Source organism: Gossypium raimondii, chromosome 1 (assembly GCF_025698545.1).
Source record: "Gossypium raimondii isolate GPD5lz chromosome 1, ASM2569854v1, whole genome shotgun sequence".
NCBI lineage: Eukaryota > Viridiplantae > Streptophyta > Magnoliopsida > Malvales > Malvaceae > Gossypium > Gossypium raimondii.
In genome coordinates, this window is record NC_068565.1 from 32,996,631 (window position 1) to 33,017,668 (window position 21,038).

Here is a 21,038-nt window from a genome sequence, read left to right on the forward strand (position 1 = left end):
GTGGGAACCATTTCACCTGCCAAATTTTCAATTACGGTCACGCTAATTTTTTCGGCACTACATGGACTGGGCTTACCCAATTACTGTAAAAAATGGGATAGATCAACGTCAAGTAACTTTTTAATTTCTTTCCATACCACTTACATCATAGGCAGATTGAAACGCCTTTAAGTCTCTCTTTTGGGAACTGCATTCTCTACAACTGAAATTTTATGCACGTAAGTCAAGGGATTCAAATCCTTAATGTCAACTATCTTCCATCCAATCACCTCTTTATAATATCTAAGAACTCGTACCAAATTTTCCTCTTCTACTTTCGAAAGTTTACTCGAGATTATTACAGGTAAGGTATTTCCTTCGCCGAAAAAAGTGTACTTCAAATGGTTCGAAAGTGGTTTTAGTTCCAACTCTAGAGTCTACAAACCAGATGGTAAAAATTAGTTTGTGAAAAGGATAATTCAAAATTTTTACCTGAATTTTTTCGTAATTGTGGTGCCTCTATGCTAGTCATTGTTTTGCAAACAGACTCTTCAATTGTTATACACTCCTCTAGTTTTTCCATGGCATCAAAGTTTAGACTTCTGCAAAGAATAGTTCATAATTCATATTCGCCATGATATTCCAAATGTAATTCAATTAATGGCTCAATTAGATCAATATTAAAAAATTAGAAATCATGCTAGGGCGATTCATGGCCTCATAAACGTTAAATTTCCAACTCCATAGTGAGTATCCCACTTCACACATGAATCTTCATTTGTACGGTACTAAAAAATGGTCTCCCAAGAAGTATGTCAGAAGAATTAGCCGAGTTGTCATCTTCCATGTCGATAATGTAGAAGTCTACAAGAAATATTAGTTCAATTACCTTAACAAGAATGTCTTCCAGCACTCCACGTGGATGCACTACGGATCTATATACAAGCTGAATAATTACACTTATTTCCTTTAAAGGGCTCTCGTTAAGTAGTTTATAAATTGACAAAGGCATAACATTAATTGATGCGCCTAAGTCACACATAGTTTTTTTAATACCGACACTATCTATTTTGCAATATATGGAAAACATACCATGGTCCTTACATTTAGGTGGTATTTTCCTTTGTAAAACAGAGGAAACATTTTCTCCGACACTCACATTTTCATTGCCCAAGAGCTTCCTCTTACTTGTGCATAATTCTTTTAAGAAATTTGCATATCATGGAATCTACTTAATCTCATCAAGAAGAGGTATGTTGATTTTTACCTTTCGAAAGGTGTTGAGTGTCTCCTTCTTTGCTCGCTCCTTACATTGGACAAGTCTTTCAGGAAACGGAGGTGGTACTGCAAATGATTTTTATGGTGTTGACTCCACTGAAGCCTCTGTGTCAAGTTTCTTCTCATCTCAACCAGTGTCGTGGGCACGACTAGTGCCAGGTGCAGGTTCCAAAACCTTCCCACTCCTCAATGTCATAGCACTTACAAAAGGTAGAAAGTGGATAATTGCATTAAATCTAATCAATTTCTAATGTATTCAAGGTGTTTTTTCAAATATACTTCCTCACCTATTTACACAAATTATGCAAAATGAACAAGCTACCAGACTAGCTATCTTTAGGATACTAGAATACAAAGTTCTAGCTACACGTTACAAAGAAGGAAACATAATTGCATCACCACTTTGAAATTTAATAGATGCGATTGGATTTATGATGCAAAGGTCTTATAGCTCGAGGCAGTTAGTTTCTTCCAAAAGTTGTACAGTGAGCAATCAAAGCCTATGGGGAGTCTTCCCTATAGTTTGTTTCCTTGTTTTGAGCAATGTGATATTCAACTGGTAGAAAAGAAAGTGTTAGATGATGAACCAAGGTTGCACTTTTCGACATGGCTCCTTTAAAGGCACGGGATAGTGATGGCTTTCATGCACTACTTTTCAGAAACATTAAGATCTAGTCGGGCTGAATAACACTTTAATTGTTTTAATCCCTAAAGTTCCTAGCCTTAAAGGCTTTACCCAATTTCGTCCTATAAGTTTGTGCTCTATTTTGTATAAGTTGGTTATGAAGGTAATTGCAAACCATTTTAGATCATTCTTTCCAAAGATCATTGGACAAGAATCGACTGATTTTATTGTAGAACAAAACGTTACAGATAACATCCTCATTGCACAGGAAGTTATCCACTCCATAAAAAGCAAACACAATAATAGACATTGGATGGCTATCAAAATCGACCTGAAAAAGGCTTATGACAGAGTACGATGGGAGTTCATTGATGCCTCTCTTTGTGCTGCAGGTATTACTAATATGCTCAGAAATGTTATTATGTTTGCTATCACCAACTCTTCTATGCAGGTGCTGTGCCTATCCAAAAATTTAGACTTGCTAAAGGTATTCGACAAAGGTGCCTGTTATCACCATTCCTTTTAGTACTTTGTATGAAATGGCTTGGACATAGCATTCATTCTTCCATTGATAGTGGTCGATGGCGATCTATTCGTCTATCTCGGTCTAGGCCAAACTTCTCTCAAATTTTATTTGCTAATGATTTAGCCATCTTTGGTCAGACAAACATACAACAAGTCATTCTCCTCCAAGAATTGTTGAAAAAGTTTTGCGTATATTCTGATCACCGAATCAATCCTCAAAATACTAAGATTTTCTTTTCTAAAGGGGTGGATAATGGTGTTTGAAGGCAATTGAGTGATGTCCCCAACTTCTAAAAGGTGCAAAACCTTGGTACTTACTTGGTGGTACTTCTCTTCCACGAAAAAGGTATTAAATAGCACTTTACATTTTGTTTCGGATAAAGTTCGTAGCAAACTCTTCAATTGGGATGCTAGAAAATTATCTACGGCTGGTAAAGCTACCTTAGCATAGACCATCTTGTTATTTATACCCAATTAGTTTATACAGTCCATGTTGATCCCAAAAGGGCTGTGTGAAGAGATTGAGTGGATGGTTGAACAATTTATCTTGGGGGTCATCTAATTATTGTAAAAAGATGCCTTTGGTTAGTTGGATCAAAACATTTCCTTTATGATAAACTTGAGTACAACATTGTATTGAATTCTGATGCTTTATGGGTTTACGTTCTTCGCTCCAAGTTTGCTACGAAAGAAGTTCTGCCAGAAAGTATTTCACGATGAAGATGTTCCTTCTTTTGGAATGCCCTTTCCAAGGTTTAGTCTTTATTTCGAGAGAATTTGTTTTGGTCTGTTGAAAATGGGAGCAACATTAGATGTTGGATGGATCCGTGGATTCTGAATGTAGGACCCTTGGTTCACCATTTCCCATCTCACGCAAATCTTAAGATGGATTGTTTGCTTAGTGAGATGGTTACCAAGGAGGATTCTTGGAACCTTAATCTTTTTTTACTATGGCTTCCGGATTAGTTAATTAAGTGTATCGTGGGCATCCCTCTGCCACATCCGTCAGCGAGTATGGATAGAACCATTAATTTGGGCCCGAACTTTAATGGGGTATTTTTCACTTAAAAGTGCATATTGGAAGCTGCGAGAGAGGACATGGAATTTGAGGGAGGCGATTTGGGTTCTTCCATATAAAGTTCAAAGACCTTAGAGAGTAAGGTTTTTCTTATGGCTTGCTTTAAAACAACATTTTCTCACCAATGTTGAGCGAGTGAAGCGGGATATGAGTCATGAAAGTCTTGTGGTTTGTGTGGATATCCATCTGAAGATGTCTTACACATCATTAGGGATTGTAATGCAGCAACCGTTTGGTTACAGGTCATTCCAGCAGATAAGTGCAAGTGGTTTTTTTTCTAGGAATCTACATGACTGGTTAGTTTCTAACTAGCATAAATTTTGAAATATTTCTCTTGGTGAGGTGGATTGGGCAGGTGTGTTTGGTTTGATTTCCTGGAAAATATGGAAGAACATGAACTTATTTATTTTTCAGGGGGTTCCTTGGAGTGCAGATGAAACAATTAGTGTCTCTTTTATTTGGGAAAAACAACATGCCTCTTACCAGAAAAAAGGTTTGCCTAAGCAGCGGCATGCGAGGCTGCGCCTTTCTCTACCAGACAAATGGATATGGCTTTGCAATGATGGTGAGGTGAAGGTGGACTTGGGAATTGCTACATTTGGGGGAGTGGTGAGACATGGAAATGGGGAATGGATAGTGGGGTACAACAGATATTTGGGAGAATGTTTAGTATTTGTTGTTGAGTTGTGGGGCATTCTTGACAGGTTGGAATATGAAGGAGTGATGATTCAAGCGGACAAATTAGATGCTGTCAAGGCTTTACAAGACACTTCCTCGATGGTTCAGACTTTTGCTTTAATCAGGTGAATCCATCAGCTCTTGGTTAAGATAGGACGATGGTCACTTAATCACGTTCCCAATTGTTGATTGCCTTGCCAAAATGGCTTTTGGTACAAGAAAAAGCTTGCAAGTGTTTGAAGAGATCCCAAAAGAGGTGTTAGATTCTCTTCCTTTGATAGAACAAGTGACAATTTCGCTCAGGTTAATGTATTGTCAACAAAAATATTTCTAATAACAGCAAATGATATTTAAAAAACAATTAATTTGTTAAAAAATATAAAACGTAACTTTCAAAAAGTTGAAAAAAACATTCAAAGGCAATAAAACTATAAATATAATTAATATTTATAACACATTCAATCAAAATAAAATAATTTTAAAAATCAAATTTGACCCTTTTACTCTGATAAGTCTCCCCACGAGTTGATATACATGGAAATTAAAAGTTATAAAATGTAAATATTTAAAAAAATAAAAGATGAAAATAACTATCATAACCATATTAGAAACATTCACAAAAGCTTTAATAAATTTAGAAAAAATAGAAGTTCCTTTAAAAAAAACCAAACAATTTAATTATTTGTATAACCGATCTCAACATCTTTCACTATGTCGTAACAAATCCATTAGAAATCAATTAACATAAGAAATTTAATTATTTGAATGAATAAATATAATTAAAATTGAATCGACTTAATAGAAGGTAGTAAAAATGACGTTGGCTAATTATTATTATTATTTTGAATGATAGCACTCGTGCAATTCCCAGTAATTAGAAAGGAAATAATTTAAGCATCCAAAAACAAATAATTAAAATAAGAACTTGTAGCTTAGCAATAACAATATTGGTACTAATGATTCTAAAATCAACAAGTTTTAACCAAAGATTTGTGAAACTGCTATTTATATCAGTTTTATTCCAATTGAGTATTATAAGTAATTGTAATTTAATGAAAGTAACACCAATTACATTATTATTTAAGTATCAACCGATGATACTATAACTCAAAACTTACCCAAAATATTGCGTTGCTTACTTAGAAAACATTTATTAAACTAATGCGATTGGGTTCAAGTTACTAAACTTGAGTAATAGCATAATAAAAACATTTATTTAACTTCTTCATTAAAGACGGCCAAATATTTCTTACTCATTCATTGTTCATAAAATTAAAATTAGCAATCAATTCATTAAATAATCACTATTGTAAAATTTTATAATGTATTTTTTATCCTTTATATTTATTTTATCGTTCATATTTATAAGTTGGGATTGTCCTTTGAATAATGTTGCCTCTAAGATTACAATCCATATTTTTCATTGAAAATGCAATACGTTTTATCATTGCACTCAATAGTTAACACTTATTAATATTTTGCAATGGGTATAAAATAAACTTTTTTATTTGATTGTGATTTAATTAAAATCTATGGTTTCTTTTTCTCTTTACATTTGTTCTAAATCAATACATGTTTTTAAAATTTTTTTTGTGTAGTCATTAAAATACTTTTATTTGAAAATCTCATTAGTACAATGTAAGTACCTTAAAACCTAATGACAACTTAATGTCACGGGTCGCATATCAAAGCCCGTGACCAGTCTGCACAAAATGTCTTATAGAGGTCAACTTATGAACCCAATAATCACCTAAGGTTGTGCAGTTTGCCAGACTAAAGATTTGGCTTTGTGATAGTTGGTATTAGAGGCAGTGTACGAAGGCACCGATTGCGATGACGAAAGGAGGAGATGAACATAATGTCTTGATGAAAGGAGTTTCTATCACATGAAATCATTTTCAAGTTATCATACCATCCAAAACCACTTTCAGCCCGAATTGTGCATATAATTTGCCATGTGTTTTTTACAGTCATCAGATGATTTTCCACATGCATAGCATCACATTAAACTTGGAATCTTTCAGAAATAGTTGCAACAACTCGATTAATAAAAATCACTTTGAAAGTGTTAGAAGGCTTATTTCCTTTTTAGGCCACCTCTACAAGGATTTCGAGAAAATGATGTTCCATTGGTTTTGTATATCCAATAAGCTTGAAACAAGTTAATTTCAATATCAATATCCAACCAATATTAAAACATACATAACATAGAAACATTAACCCTAAGCTTAAACCTATCTAATGTTTCTAGTCATATAATCAATCCACATAGTTTGTGCAATTTCCTCTCTTTTAGTAGACCATTCTCTTGCTTCTTCTCTTTCTTCCCACTCTGTAAAAGTTGGTATTATCAAATCAGAACCAAGCTTTTCATATAATCCTTAATTAAGTAAATTATTAGAACCTACTCCCATTATATGATTATGAATGATACAACAAGCAACACTATATCTACTTGGGTTTGGAAATTCTAAAATGGTTCAGCACCTAACGCATGAAACTGTTTCTTCAAAATCCCAAAAACACACTCAATAATGATTCACAATGATGAATGAAGAAGATTAAAGAGTTTCTTTACATTTTCTGGCCATTAATCACTGAACTCTTTTCAATGATATCAGACACCACGATATGGAGAAATATTTCCATTTCGAATTCCATATCCAGCATCAACAAGATAATATTTACCTACAATTTTACAAAACATAATTATTAATAAAAAATTATGAGCTTAATTGAACTATTTCGTATAATTAATGTTAATTGTTACCTTCCAGATTTCTAAATCCTCTTAGGCATGCAAGTGCATCACTTAAAATATGAGAATCATGTGCACTATCTTCCTAACCAACTAGAAAATGGGAAAACTTCAAATCAAATGTAATGGCAACCATTACATTTTGTGTCATCCCCCCTTTACAACCACGAAATCTTCATTGAATGCACGAATGCATGAAGATGAGTTCCATCTAATGCTCCATTGCAATATTTAAAATAAGGATAAAACCTTGGATTGTTTCTAATTTTACTAGGAGTTGACTCATTAGGTAATCTAATGACTAGTTTATACAATTTTAAAATAACTCTCGATACAACCCTAAAGTAATGGTGAATTGTCTCAATTGATCTATAATATCTTGTTCCAATCACTCGAAACCTTACATTATGACCAATTATATGTAAAAACATAACCACTTGCTCCCTAACGTTCACCGATCTAGTTGATTGTAACAAATTGTCCTTAGTAAAAATGTCACTGAAATTAAAAAAAGAAGAAGCAAAATCGGTCTCATCCTTATCACATCAATACAATGTTGGTCACATCTATATAAAATACTATTAATGTAATTTTATCTTTCATAATATCGGTTCACATGAGGGTGACAAGCAATTTGCTTCCTAATTTTAAATATTTTAATCCAAGGAGCCCCAAAAGCTAAAACTGAAGCCACAGTCCTAACAATTGCATTATGATCTTTATTACGGTCTATCTACAAAAAATAATGTGACACAAATATTTGATCATTATAAAAAATAATTTTCTTATGGCATTTTATAATAAATAAAAATCTATATAATTGCCTCATTTAACAAAACTTGGAAGATGTGGCTTACTGGTTGAGTAGTAATAACTATGATAATTGTATTGTTGGGGGTGTTTGAATGAATATATTTTAAGACAATATTATGGTAATCAAAATTAATAATTGTTGGTTACTCATTTTCAAACAAAATATCCTATTCGATGGCTTGATTAAAATAATGAAATTGATGTGGCATTAGAACTATTTCATGCAATGCAAAATAGTGAATCAGAACCTTACATTTTTCACTATAATATCCTACTCGATGTCTTGATTGAAGCCAAACATTTCGAATTAGCGACAAAACTATTTTCTCATGTATTTGTTATTGGTTTAAAGCCTAGTCATGTTAATGAAGTTATTGCCAGTGAATGAAGAAGATCAACTAATTTATGAGATAAGGCAAGCTTTGTGAAGATCGTTAAACAATAAATATGAAGTTCTACAATAATTAAAAACGTTTACTAAGTATGCAACATCCCTTTTATGTTTCTATTACATTCATTCTTTTGCGAAGATGATTTTTATTGTTATTTTACAAGAGCTCTTTAATGAAATTGTAGGAGTTCTATCATTTAAATGCTTTGGTATTTAAGCTAATATACCTTCCCAAAACCTTATTTTATTATTATCTCTTACTAAATTTAGATCCTTCTACACATAATCAAAGTCATTTCGGAAAATTTTACTAAGCCCCATAAGCTGAATTGGAAATAATAATGGTAATAAGAATATGATTAAAAAGTCTTTAAACAAGTTGATGAAAGGCATATAAAGCAATAAACAAAAAGCAGAAGAAGGCAATCATAAAAGATGTTTTTTTTCTAATATGGTAAAGATTATGTTTTATCGAAAGACCAAGAGTGATCAATAAAAACATGAAAGGAAAAAAAAAAGAAAGACATTACACCTAAATCCCTCAAAAGATTTTTCCCATTAAACCCAAAACAAATAAACCCATGAAAAAACTCTTTACATTAGCTTTCATACTAGGAAGAAAAAATAAAATATTTGGCTTCCCAAAAACCTATTCCAAAAGCTAAAAGAAAAATCAAGATGAAACAAACAACTAAAAAAAAAACGACAGCGAAATAATAAAAAACATCCAAAAGTTTCATACCAGGATGCGGCAATGAAAAAAATTATAAATAGAAGAAGAAAAGGAATCAAATTTATGAAAAACATACCTGATTTTAGAAACAAAATATGAAAACTCAGATTTGGAATAACTTTTCATGTTGCAAACCAAGCAAGCTCAGTTTTGGAGCGTGAAAAATTATGAGTTGTTTTTCTAGGTTTTCATAAGAAAAAAATCCCTAAATTTTTACAAAAAATTTGTTAAAAGAATGAAAAAGGGAGAAGATACAACTCACTTGATTCTCATTGTCAAAGAGAGAGAGCGTCGGTGTCAGGAATGGCTCTTGAGGCTTGGTCGAAAGCTTTAGTGAGAGACCTCGGCCACCAAAAGTCTTAAGAGTAAGGGTTCCAAAAATGTTGTACGAGATAACAAATGATAATACATTTTACAAAGAAAAAGGGTCATTTTACTTTGGCTAGAAAAATCACTTGTATTGACCAAAGATGTTTTATGCTAAACAAATATGGGAAAACACAATAAATGTTTTTTGTAATTGCTTTTATGTGAAACAAATGGACCCATAGTGTGATAGCTTTTTTTCATACCAAGAACAACTTCAAGATCCATAAGGAACTCATAAAAATGGGGACTAAATTGTAAAAATATTTGTTAGTTTCAAACTTAGGGACTAAAATGTAATAATTTTGAATTTAGCATGAAAGTTTTATAAATTTAGGTTTTAGAGGGCTGTAGAAAGACATAATTGAAATCGAATGAAAAACAAAATTCAATTGTGAAAGTTATAATAGTTTTGGTTTTAGAGACTAAATTGAATAAAATGCAAAAGTTTAGTGGCATTATAATAATAAAATTAAACTGATATATACTTATAATAGGATGATATAAGATGTTTGGAATTGATAAATTGAATTGAACTATTGAATAGATCGAAAATTGGACCAAATTTAGAAAATCGAGGAAATGATAAAATTGCTAACTAGTCCTTAGAGAGTTGTTTGTTTGTTGTCTTGACTAGGTAAGTTCATATGGTATGTTTTGTTAAATTTTTAAGCGATGTAATTATAATTGTAATTATATTTAATTAAAATTTTAATTGTTTACAATTCAATACAAAAAGGTGAGTGAGGATTAAATTGAATATGATGAATTACAAATTGAAATAACTATGGAATTGACTTTAAATTGAACTGAAATAAAATATGTTATGTGATGATGTGATGAAATGATTTGATTTAAACTGGTTGATAGTGATAAGGACTAAATTAAATATATGTGAAAGTATAATATAATGTTATAATGTGAAATTGAGCATATATTGAGATGATTTATTGCTAGCATATGTTGGATAAATTTACTCATGATGAAATTAAATATGAATGGAGGTATTGGTTGATAATGAAATATGAAAGGAGTACCTTATTAACTGTTCGGGCAGAGTCAGATATAGTTGGCATGCCATAGGATGGAAAAGTTCAGGGTTACTTCAACTAAGAGTCGATAAGGCACTAGGTGCCAATTTGCTTCGGTTATACCGATGAGACACTAGGTGTCAACCTTATTAAAAGCGATGGGCGCAACTATTTGCTTCAAATTTATGCGATGAGGCACTAGGTGCCAAACTGGTGTGTTGGTTAGATCTGTGAATCTGTTTGAGTCTAAGTTGTGTTAATAGGGAAATAAATGGTAAAAACGAAATATAAAATATTTTAAATGGCAAATGATGTGAAATGGATGTGAAATGTGAAATGGAATATGAAATTGTGGAATTAGTTGAGAACATTGGTTGATTATGTTCAATGAATCCATGAGTTTGGAAATTGGGATGAAATGTGATTCGTAATTCGTATTATGAAAAGAAGTAGTAATTGACATTAAATTGGCAATTGATATATATTGTATAAAGATGAATTTATATGAAATGAGAATGAAGTTTATATGATTTAATATGAATTTGATTGAGAATTCAAACTATTAAATGAAAATTAATGTTTGACATTAATTTGAAATGAGATGTACTACGAGTAGATTGTATGATATGATTAAGATAGTGAATTGATTAAATGATTGTTAGTTTTATGAATGATAATGAAATGTTGAATTAAGTGAATTGAAATAATATATGATTGAGTTAATATATGGTATGATAAATGTTGAACTCATCTTTTTATATGTGATTTGCCATGATTAGCAAATTTTACCAAGCTAAGTAGCATGTAGTGTATAATTATAACCAAAGGTAAGTTATTTGGTTTTAATACCTGTGAACTTACTAAGCAATTGTAATCCTTACTCTCTTTTTTCCTTTTTCCCTGTAGTTTCAACTTGCGGAATGTGTCAGGCGGATCGTTGAGAAGCTCACACTATCCCAGTATTGATTATGTAGTCTTTTGACCATATTAAGGCTTGGTTATGTGTGACATGTACTTAAGAGTTGTTTTGGTTTACTTATATAGTGGTATGGCTTGAAATCCTTATTGGTGTGATTATGAAAAAGAATATGCTTGTTGAAAACATATGCAGTAGTAAATGGTTGAATTGTGTATTTGGTATTTAAAATGACATTTTGAGTATGCAATTATATAGGTAGTATGATGTCATGATATGAATTAATTGTTTGAAAGAAAGGCATATAATATTTGGCATGTACCTAGGAGAGTTATGTGGTTGTATATGTTATGCTTTGAATGAATTTAGCATTTTAAGTGTTATGTGAATATGTATATAACTATAAGTTTGGTAATGATATTGGTATTTGGTTACCTTTGTTGATTGTTTAGGTATGTATGCTATAATGCTTATGTGGTGATAAGGTAAAATGTTTGAAATATGCTTAGTAAATGAATGGTGTATATATGATAGGTTTGAATGAATTTGGTAAGGTATTGTGCATGCTTGAATGGTTGATATTGAATCATTATTATAAGGTTAATTTTTTTGAGGTGCCTTGAAGGGCATATTGGATCGTTTTGAATATAATGTTATGTTTGAATTTGAATTGTTGATTGAGGTGTCAATTGTGGCATATTGGTTAGACACTTAGGATGATTGTTATAAGAGATATTTGGGGTATGCCATTGGTTGATGTTTTTCAGGTCTATAATTATATCTATGGTTACCATTTGAGTTTTAGGTGTTTTGGGCATGAAATGGACATTTTAAAGATTGGTCTTTACCATTTCTGAACTTAAGAATCGATATTTTGGCATTTGGTATCGATACTTGATCATATAAATAATTTCAAAACAAACAGAATGCCAGAATGGTATCAGTATTTTTCATAAAATATCAATACCGGAAAATAAATGTCGATACCCTTATTTAGCATAACAAACAAAATAGTGATTTGGTATCGACATTTAATATGGTACCAATACCCAGTAATTACATATCAATATCAACTTTAAAAGTTTAAAATTTTAAAATTTTACAATTCAATCCTATTTCATGTTTGAATTACACAATTAAGTCCTGGCAAACTTTAAATTATTACATTGCATAATATGTGAATGGAATTTATATAAATTGCATATAATTTTTTGTATTTGCTTGTAACATCTTATTACTCGGGTTCGATGATCGGACCGAGTAAGGAATATTACAAATTTCACCCATCGGTGCATGTATCATACCTTAGGTTTTTAGATGACCTTTAGCTAGGATGTTGGCCTTTTCTTTCTCATGATGTAGTAGGCAGTTGGCTTAAGCTGGAAATGAGTAATGTTTATTCTATCAAATAAATTAATATTATTTAACCATTTAAAAAGATTTGACATGTTAACCAACTAAAAATGTGATTGAATTTCACCATTTTAACCTTTGATCAAAATGCTCCAATGCACTCAAAATATTAGTGAAAAATTTTATTTAATAAATTTATAAAAAAACGATATAATACTAAATGTTTCTTGATTGAAATAGTAAAATTAAGATTTTAAAAGTTATGTTTTAGTTCAAATGTGTATAGATTATTTTTAGATTTATCAAAATTTAAAAAGATATAAATAGTTTTAAAAGAATATTTATTAGTTTATAAAATGAATCAATTTTACAACTTGATTGATGAGATTTGATGGGGATTATAAATTGTATAGATAAAAGGAGGAAAGCAGATATTGAAAGAAATCTATTGACTATCTTGTTTTCCATGGTTATAAAATCACATATCTGTCCACATACAAAATGTAGAAAAGAGATAAAACAAGTTTTCCTTTTTGTTTGTTTGTTCAAAGGCATATGGCCTACACCCATCCAATTACTTTTTTAGATTATATTTATCTTTAATTAAAATGATTTTATTTATAATTTTCTTTTGATGTTTTTATATATATATTTTTTAAAAGTGAAACTCCCGATATATAAATCCCCTTTGATAGATACACATTTTTAGGTCTTTCCCATTCTCTCTCTTGATTTTTTTTGGGCTTTCTTTTCTCTCTCCTCTCTCTCTTTCTCTTTCGTAGTTTATTTTTTGCCTTCGCAGCTTTCTCTCTCCTCTCTCTTTCTCTCTCCAGAAAGGGCAAACCCTAAAGAGTCGTTTACACCCCCTCTAAGTAAGTTTTCTCTCTCCTCTCACTTTCCTTTCCCCTCTTTTCTCTTTCCTTGCTTTCTCTTTCTAACAGTTTTTGAATATATGGGTCCTTCCTTACTTATTCTTTGTACTATTAAACTTTTCAGATGTATTTTCATTTATTTATTTGTTTGTCTGTTTGTTTGTTCGAGCTCTGGAGGTGAAATTTGTGAAAGGAGATCTAAAGGATGTTATAAAGTTTCCATTTTGAAAGCCCTGAAACTGCCATAAAAAAAACCCAAACTTTATTTTTTTTCCTTTTTCAAGATTTTGTTTTTGGTCTATAATAGTAGATCTGATTATGGGTTACGATGCGTGCAAATATTGGACTTTGGGGAAATGTGGGGAACTGGAAATTATTTTGAATCTCAAATTTTCCATCTTTCTGTTTGGTATCTTTAAATTTCTATTTCTGCTGCTTTGGGGATCTTAGATTTTTCCATGTCTGCTATATACATATTTACTGTGGATTTAGATCTTTCGTTTCCATATCATGGATCTGCGATACCGTGAAGGCCGCTCATTGGGGGCTTTTTTCAATTTCCTACCAATTGAGAGTTAGAAAATGTAACATATTTGCCCCTTTTTGTTTTCTTGGGAATCAAACGGATTGTTAGTCATTCTTTGAATTTTGAATGCTGGTTCTTGTCTGATCTTTTATTTGCTTTCATGTGTATTTGATGTGGCTGAATCTTGCTTCATTCATGTAAATGCGTTAGATTGCTTATTTGAAACATTGTTTTTTGTTTGAATGTCTGTCTTTAGTGTTGTTATGCTTTTTTCATGGTCTTTGTGGGTTCTTTAATGGGAATGTTAAGCAGGATTTGAATGGCATTGATGGAATAATGTGAATCATGTTAAAAGTTTAATCATTTTGTTCTTGTTGGTGGTGGCTATGTATAGCTTCATGGATGACGATGCGTTGAACATGCGTAATTGGGGTTACTATGAGCCATCCTTTAAAGGACATCTTGGTCTGCAGCTTATGTCAAGCATGGCTGAGCGGGACACAAAGTCTTTTATTCCAATGCGCGATCCGAATCTCATGGTTACTCACAATGCTGCCTTTCACCCACGCGACTGCATTGTTTCGGAGGCTCCTATCCCCATGAATTACGTTAGGGATAGTTGGATTAGCCAGAGAGAAAAGTTTTTTAACATGTTACCAGGCATTTCTCCTAACTACGGCATTCTGCCTGAAACTTCAGCTGCTCATTCACTGCCAATTTTGCAGCCATCACCCAATTCTTCAACAACAGATGAGAGGGTGGTTGGCAGAGTTGAAGAGCCACCAGCTACCAAGGAAAGTGTGGAGTTGAAGAAAAGGCAGAGCGAGTCTGCCCCGAAGACACCAAAGACCAAAAAGCCTAGGAAGCCAAAGGATAATACCAATTCTTCTGTTCAACGTGTGAAGCCAGCAAAGAAGAGTATGGATATTAAAATCAATGGGTACGATATGGATATTTCCGGCATTCCGATCCCGGTTTGCTCATGCACTGGAACCCCTCAGCAATGCTATCGATGGGGCTGTGGCGGTTGGCAATCTGCTTGTTGCACCACAAATGTATCCATGTATCCTTTGCCAATGAGCACCAAGAGGCGTGGTGCGAGGATAGCTGGGCGGAAAATGAGTCAAGGGGCATTCAAAAAGGTCCTGGAGAAACTCGCAGCCGAAAACTATAACTTCAATAACCCAATTGATTTGAGGACTCATTGGGCCAGACATGGTACCAACAAGTTTGTCACTATCAGGTAGAGAGCTAAAAGGATGGTATCAACAGCGGGTCTGCATCGCATGTATATATATCTCGGCCTCCTGTGGAGATGTTTGTTGCCTGTGTAGTTTCATGAATTTTCTCAGTCATGATTATGTTTTAAACACTTGAACATCATGGTTCTAGCCAACCTTTTCAGTATTTTTCATTCATGCTTCTGCTTAAAGAACTTTTGTTTTATTCAGGTCACTGACTTAAATTGTGGATGAGAGTTTTCATCTGTTGGGTAATCTCATTTCATCCACTCGGCAAGTGTTTATTCTAGACCGAGCAGTTAAATGCTGCTGCTTGTTTTGAACTGATAATATCATTTCATTTTCTTAATGCATTTTTTATTGAATTCAAGAAAAGAATATTATACTAATTATATTTGTATAATATAGATATGTGAAAAATTGTTGTCATCAAAGTTGATGGTCCCATCTAATTCTAGAAGCTAATTAAATCTGGGATTTCAAAAGGGTAATGAACAGCCATATGATCAATGGGTATAAGAGGTAGATCTGAAACTGTAGCTTCTTGATCGGCACTACCGTTGCTTTCATTAAAGAAACTATCGATATGTTCTCCATTGAGGTTTATATTATCATGAAAAACCTCCCATTTGTCTGTTATTGTTGTCTTCAAGCCATCTTTTATTAATTCGCCATGCTCGACGATGGCATTGTTTTCTTCTCTTACAACTGTTGCCATTTGGTCATTTTCCTTGAAGTCGTCGTTCTTGTATGTCTTGTCTGAAACCCCATTGATTATTCTCTCCAGTTCTTGGACATCTTCCTCCGGAATCTCAGTAACCTTGTGGAATTCGTTAGCTTTTAAAACACCATATTTCTTGCAAAACTCGAAATATTGAGAAAGTTGTGCGCCTTGTGACGTTGCCTTCCGAAGAATCTCGAGGGCCATTGCTGCTTCAAGTTTACCAACTGAATGTACTTGCATTAAAACCTTGGCGATCTCACTGCATATCCTGCTATAAACATCGAAAATCTCGATGATGACACAATCCATGGCTTCTAGAATTAAAGGAACCTTCATATTATCCGCTCGAGGCCTAATTTTAAGCAACATATCAAGCAAAGATTGCCGTTTCCGAAGTTTCAAAAGCTGCCGAACAATCAAGGGAACATCCTCGGCAGTTTTGTTTTCGTCCTGTAACCAAACGACAGCTCTTTCGTCTAGAAATACAAAGTATTGACGAATAAAAATATTGAAACCCCATGTTTTGCTTAACCTGGAATGTCTGTCGCTGAAACTGGAGAAATCAAAAGGTAAACGACCCATCTTTCGAGCGTCAGGGACCTTACAATGAATAAGACCATGCACGAGCATCAAGCCTTTGATGGCAACCACCCAACTCCGCGTCTTCTCCAACCTTCTAGACAGGGCACGAACGAGAGGGCATAGGGTATTCGGTGAAGCTCGAATCCAGGAAAAAAGCATTCGAGTATTCCTTTTATCAATGTCGTGTTCGTCATGACTTGTGGCCTTGATGATGGCAGCTTCAAGATCATGATCCCCAAAGGCACCTCTTGTGATAAATTTGGCGAGCACTAGGCTGTTCTTGTCTTTGATAGCACCGGTGGCCCTCTTCCACATAGCCATTGATTTTTCCTTTTCTTTTCCTCTATGGTATCGAATCCCTTTCCCTCTATAATAGCCTTAGGAGGATGGTTGTAACTACGCTTTGTTAGTGTAATGAGTTATTGGTTCAACGGAATTGAAAACCAACCGTCATCCATTGAGGTTAGGAGTTATATGGGTTGCCGTTACGAGATAGAAGCAGCCGCATTGCCGGATAATGAAATTAGTGGTAGTAATTTGGCCACCATTGCCTCCTCGCCATTTGTTATTACTACGTTCAACTTTGTTTCTAGCGTCGCTACATGTTTGCCTTATTCATCATTTTTCTTTTCTTATAATGGCGAAATTCCTATGCTTTTATGCCACTAATTTTATAACATTTAAAATCCCACAAATCAATTCATTTTTATTTTTATTTTTATGTAGAAATTTGTCTAAAATTCATTGTCAAAACCACTTTTTGAAAACAAAAATTAGTTGTCGACTTAAAAATGAAAATTGAAGTCGCCACCAATCTTTTATTGAAATGTGATTGGATCACCTAAAAAATAATTTTGGTCTACGAGTTTTAGAAAAAACGGGTTTGGGAGTCAGTTACGTACGAGGAAGGATTAGCACCCTCGTAACGCTCAGAATTGATACCAAATTAATTATTTATTGTCTTAAGGTCAAATGAAAAAGATTTGAAAATACGATCCTTTTTAAAAGAAAATTTGAATAAATTAACTCGGACAATAAGACCCTCTTATTTCGAAGAAATAAAATGTTACACCCAGTGAGTTAGGGTGCAGCATTTCTAATTCTCGAAACTAAATTTGTTTTTTGACTTTTAAAACTCATGCATTTAAGTTTGAGAAGGATGTTCGGTTATTTAGGTCAAACAAAAAATCAGAACCCAATAAGTCAAGGTTCAATTTTTCAAAATTCCCAAATACCGAATATTGCCTTTATTTTTAGAAATCCTTAACTCAAGGTAACAAAATGTCATATCCAGTGAGTTAGGACACAACATTTTGAAATCCCGAGAATCAACTTTGGTTTGAAATTTTTATGCTCTTGTTGAAGAAGAAATACTCGGTTATTTAAATTCAACGGAGAAAATTGAAGCCCAGTGAGTTAGGGCACAATCTTCTCGAGAATCTGGGATACCGAATTTATTGAAAACTTATGGATAAAAACAATTTCAATATTTAAACCAAATGCGACCTTTTAAAAGAACTACAATGTGATGGAGTGATAACATATAATGCAAAAAGATAATTTGAAATTAAAATGTACAATAATCAATAGATAAATACAAACAAACATAGCAACAATAACCTCAAGCATACATTATGCAAATACTAACATTAAAGACTAATAAATTTAAAGTCAATTTTGAAAGAAATCTTGAACCAATTAACACAAATAAATTACAACAAGTTATAAAAATAAAATATACAAAAGGAAATTTAAAATCATTAATACAAACAATAAATTATATGTATAATATTTTAAAACAAACAATATATATATATATATATATATGAGTTTGAAATAAATTAAAATAAAGATAAAAATAAATATTATGTGAAATGATAATATCTAAATAAATTTTAAGATAAATATAGGATAAAAAGAAAATCACAATAGGTCGTACACAAGATAATATACATATATTTATTTGAGTAAACAATATATAAAAACTTTTAGAGTACCAATAATATATATATAGAATAAGAAGTAACTTAATATGAATTATATATGTATCTATAAGAATAGTGTACTGTAAAAATATCTTCATATAAATCTTTAAAACATAGAAACATAAAAAAATGACTTTAAAAATAAAAACAAAAAATGTGTACAAATTATATTGAATTTATAAAAATATAAAATAATACACGATAAATTTAAAATAAGCATGTTAATGATGAATTTAAAATAATATTAAGCTTAAACATTAAAACCCTAAAGAGTAATAAAATAATAATTAGAAAACAAATTAAATTAAATATTGGACCATATTGAAAACAGAACAAATTTTGGAGGAAAAAACGTAATGGATTCTAAAAAACGAATAGGGACTAGATTGAGTACGTGCTAAAGAGGGGAGGACTAAATGGAAAAATAAACCATCCTCTGGAACGTTTCTTCTTCGCAGCGTACCAGGGATTAAATTGTAATGCGCAAAAATTAAGCAGGCTAATTTAAAAAAATAAAATAATGAAAATAGGACTGAATTGAAACAATCAAAAAATTCGGAAGGACCTCGCGCGCAAATAACCCACTAACCAAAAACACGCGGATCCTCCCCTCGGGTCGGGTCACCGTGCGGGTCACTCCTTATACGGCGTCGTTTTGGCCACTGAGATTAAGGCCCAAAATGGCGCCGTTTTGATCTTCTATATAAACCAAAATTTTTTTAAAAAAAAATTCATTTTCTCCCTTTCACAAAAAAACTCAAAAAAATGTAAATAAAAATAAAATAAAAATAAAACGACACTACTACCTTTGAAAATGGTCTGCACTTGAATGGATTTCTCTCTATTTTCTTATCATTCATTCGTGTGTTTTTAAATACATAAATTCGGGGCCTTTTTATAGCCCGAAATTTCTTATTTTCCCTACTTTTACACTGTTTGTGTTGCTATTGGACTCTCCTAGTCCTTTTACAGGTACAAACGTGGAGGAGGGCTGGTTCCGAGTCGTGCGGCGGCTGGATGCCGTGCTGGAGGCTGCTGAAGGCGGCTGCTGTTTTTTCTGCTTAGGGTTTCTTTCTGTTTTCTTTTTCTAAAAATGTTTTGGGCAGTCTTGTTGGGCTAGGGTTTAGGTTTAGTTAGGGCTATTTTTGTTTGTATTGTAATTTGGACATTTTTTGGACTTTAGTCTATTTATTTTATTTGTTAACTGGGCCGGCAAAATGGGTATAACATTCATTTTATAACATTGATACGGAATATGTTATATTTTAATACTGAAAGTTGTTAATCCATTTTTTTATTTCTTGTCTCAAATCAAGATTTAATTTTATCGATTATTTCGGATCAATTCTTTTGGTGTTAAAGAAAATTAGAAAATTACCAAAATTAAGAAAACAATTATTTAATAAATTACAAAAAAGGAAAGTATAAAATATAAAAAATTATATGACAAGGAAGGAAGCCTAGCCCACTTCTTTTATGTTTAGCCAATTACAACGTCATCTTTCTGCATTAAGAATAAATCAGTTGTTTTGATCGTTTCAGCATGTACTTAAAAATGTCACCCTAATATTATTAGGAATATGATGACACGTTGCGGAATTTGATTTTAATAATTTGGTATTTAAATATATAAATATTTTATTTTTAAATAATTAGTTAAATCACTTAATCAAATATAAAATATATTTTTAAGAGTATTCTGGAGTGGCATCCAACAAAACGAAGGTGGTGTGGGAGATTATTCAATAATTATTAAAATAAAGACATTATATAATGGAATTAAGATTGTAAACAAAAAGAAGTCGCAGGAAAATTTTATCAAAGGTGTTTAATAGAATTAAAATTTTAATTTGTCAAGTATAATTTTATGTCCATTTTTACTTTATTTATTTTACTACGAAACTAAATAATAATAATAATAATAATAAAGGAATCTTTTTACATTTATTTTGTGTTTTCTATATTTTCTGATTTTTAAATTTTTGTATTTTTTCTTTATTTTTATTTTATGTATTTTTAAAATAAAAGTAAATGGTTTTTAATTTCTAGGAATTTCTTATATTTTCCTATATTTTTATTTTTTAAAAAATTGAAAGTATTTTTGATTTCTTAATTATACGTGTGACATATCTTGGTAAGTATTATAATTAATACATCATACTGAATTAAAACATTTCATATTTGCTTCAATTCCTTAAAGTTGAGAATACGAAAGATTATAGGGATAATTAATTAAAATGACTTTCAAACACTTTAAAAGTTTTAAGATATAATTTAATATGCGAATCAAATACATGAGAAAATATGATTATTAGGATAATAATTATATATTCTTGCAGTTATTCGATTGTGTACAAACAAATCCTAAATTTACTTGCACTGATATCACCCCAAAATCATAGCAAAATTGAAAAAGAAATTAAAGAACAATATTTCAATATAAAAGTCTACGATTGAACATTTGAAAGAATGTTTCTATGTAAGATTTCATTCATACTCTTAAAATTTTTAGTTTTTTTCTTTTATTTATAAATTTTAATACTTTTTGATAAATTTTATAATCATATATTATGGTTTTTACAAT

At 31.8% G+C, this 21,038-nt stretch overlaps 2 protein-coding genes across 3 annotated transcripts; one reads left to right on the forward strand and one right to left on the reverse strand.

Moving 5' to 3' along the window:
• Nucleotides 1–13,226: 13,226 nt before the first annotated feature.
• Nucleotides 13,227–15,372, forward strand: LOC105785614 (protein BASIC PENTACYSTEINE2). 2 transcript variants are annotated; one of them, XM_012611726.2, is made up of 2 exons: nucleotides 13,227–13,396; nucleotides 14,317–15,372. In XM_012611726.2, the coding sequence occupies exon 2, from the start codon at nucleotides 14,321–14,323 to the stop codon at nucleotides 15,167–15,169; it is 849 nt and encodes a 282-aa protein (XP_012467180.1). In that variant the 5' UTR covers nucleotides 13,227–13,396; nucleotides 14,317–14,320; the 3' UTR covers nucleotides 15,170–15,372. The 2 variants fall into 2 exon arrangements, with proteins under 2 accessions (XP_012467180.1, XP_012467181.1); XM_012611727.2 differs by lacking the exon at nucleotides 13,227–13,396 and adding an exon at nucleotides 13,419–13,980.
• A 210-nt stretch (nucleotides 15,373–15,582) lies between these two features.
• LOC105785613 (putative clathrin assembly protein At1g25240) lies at nucleotides 15,583–17,021 on the reverse strand. Its single transcript, XM_012611725.2, has one exon. It carries the CDS (start codon nucleotides 16,788–16,790, stop codon nucleotides 15,618–15,620), a length of 1,173 nt encoding a protein of 390 aa, XP_012467179.1. The 5' UTR covers nucleotides 16,791–17,021; the 3' UTR covers nucleotides 15,583–15,617.
• Nucleotides 17,022–21,038: the final 4,017 nt, after the last annotated feature.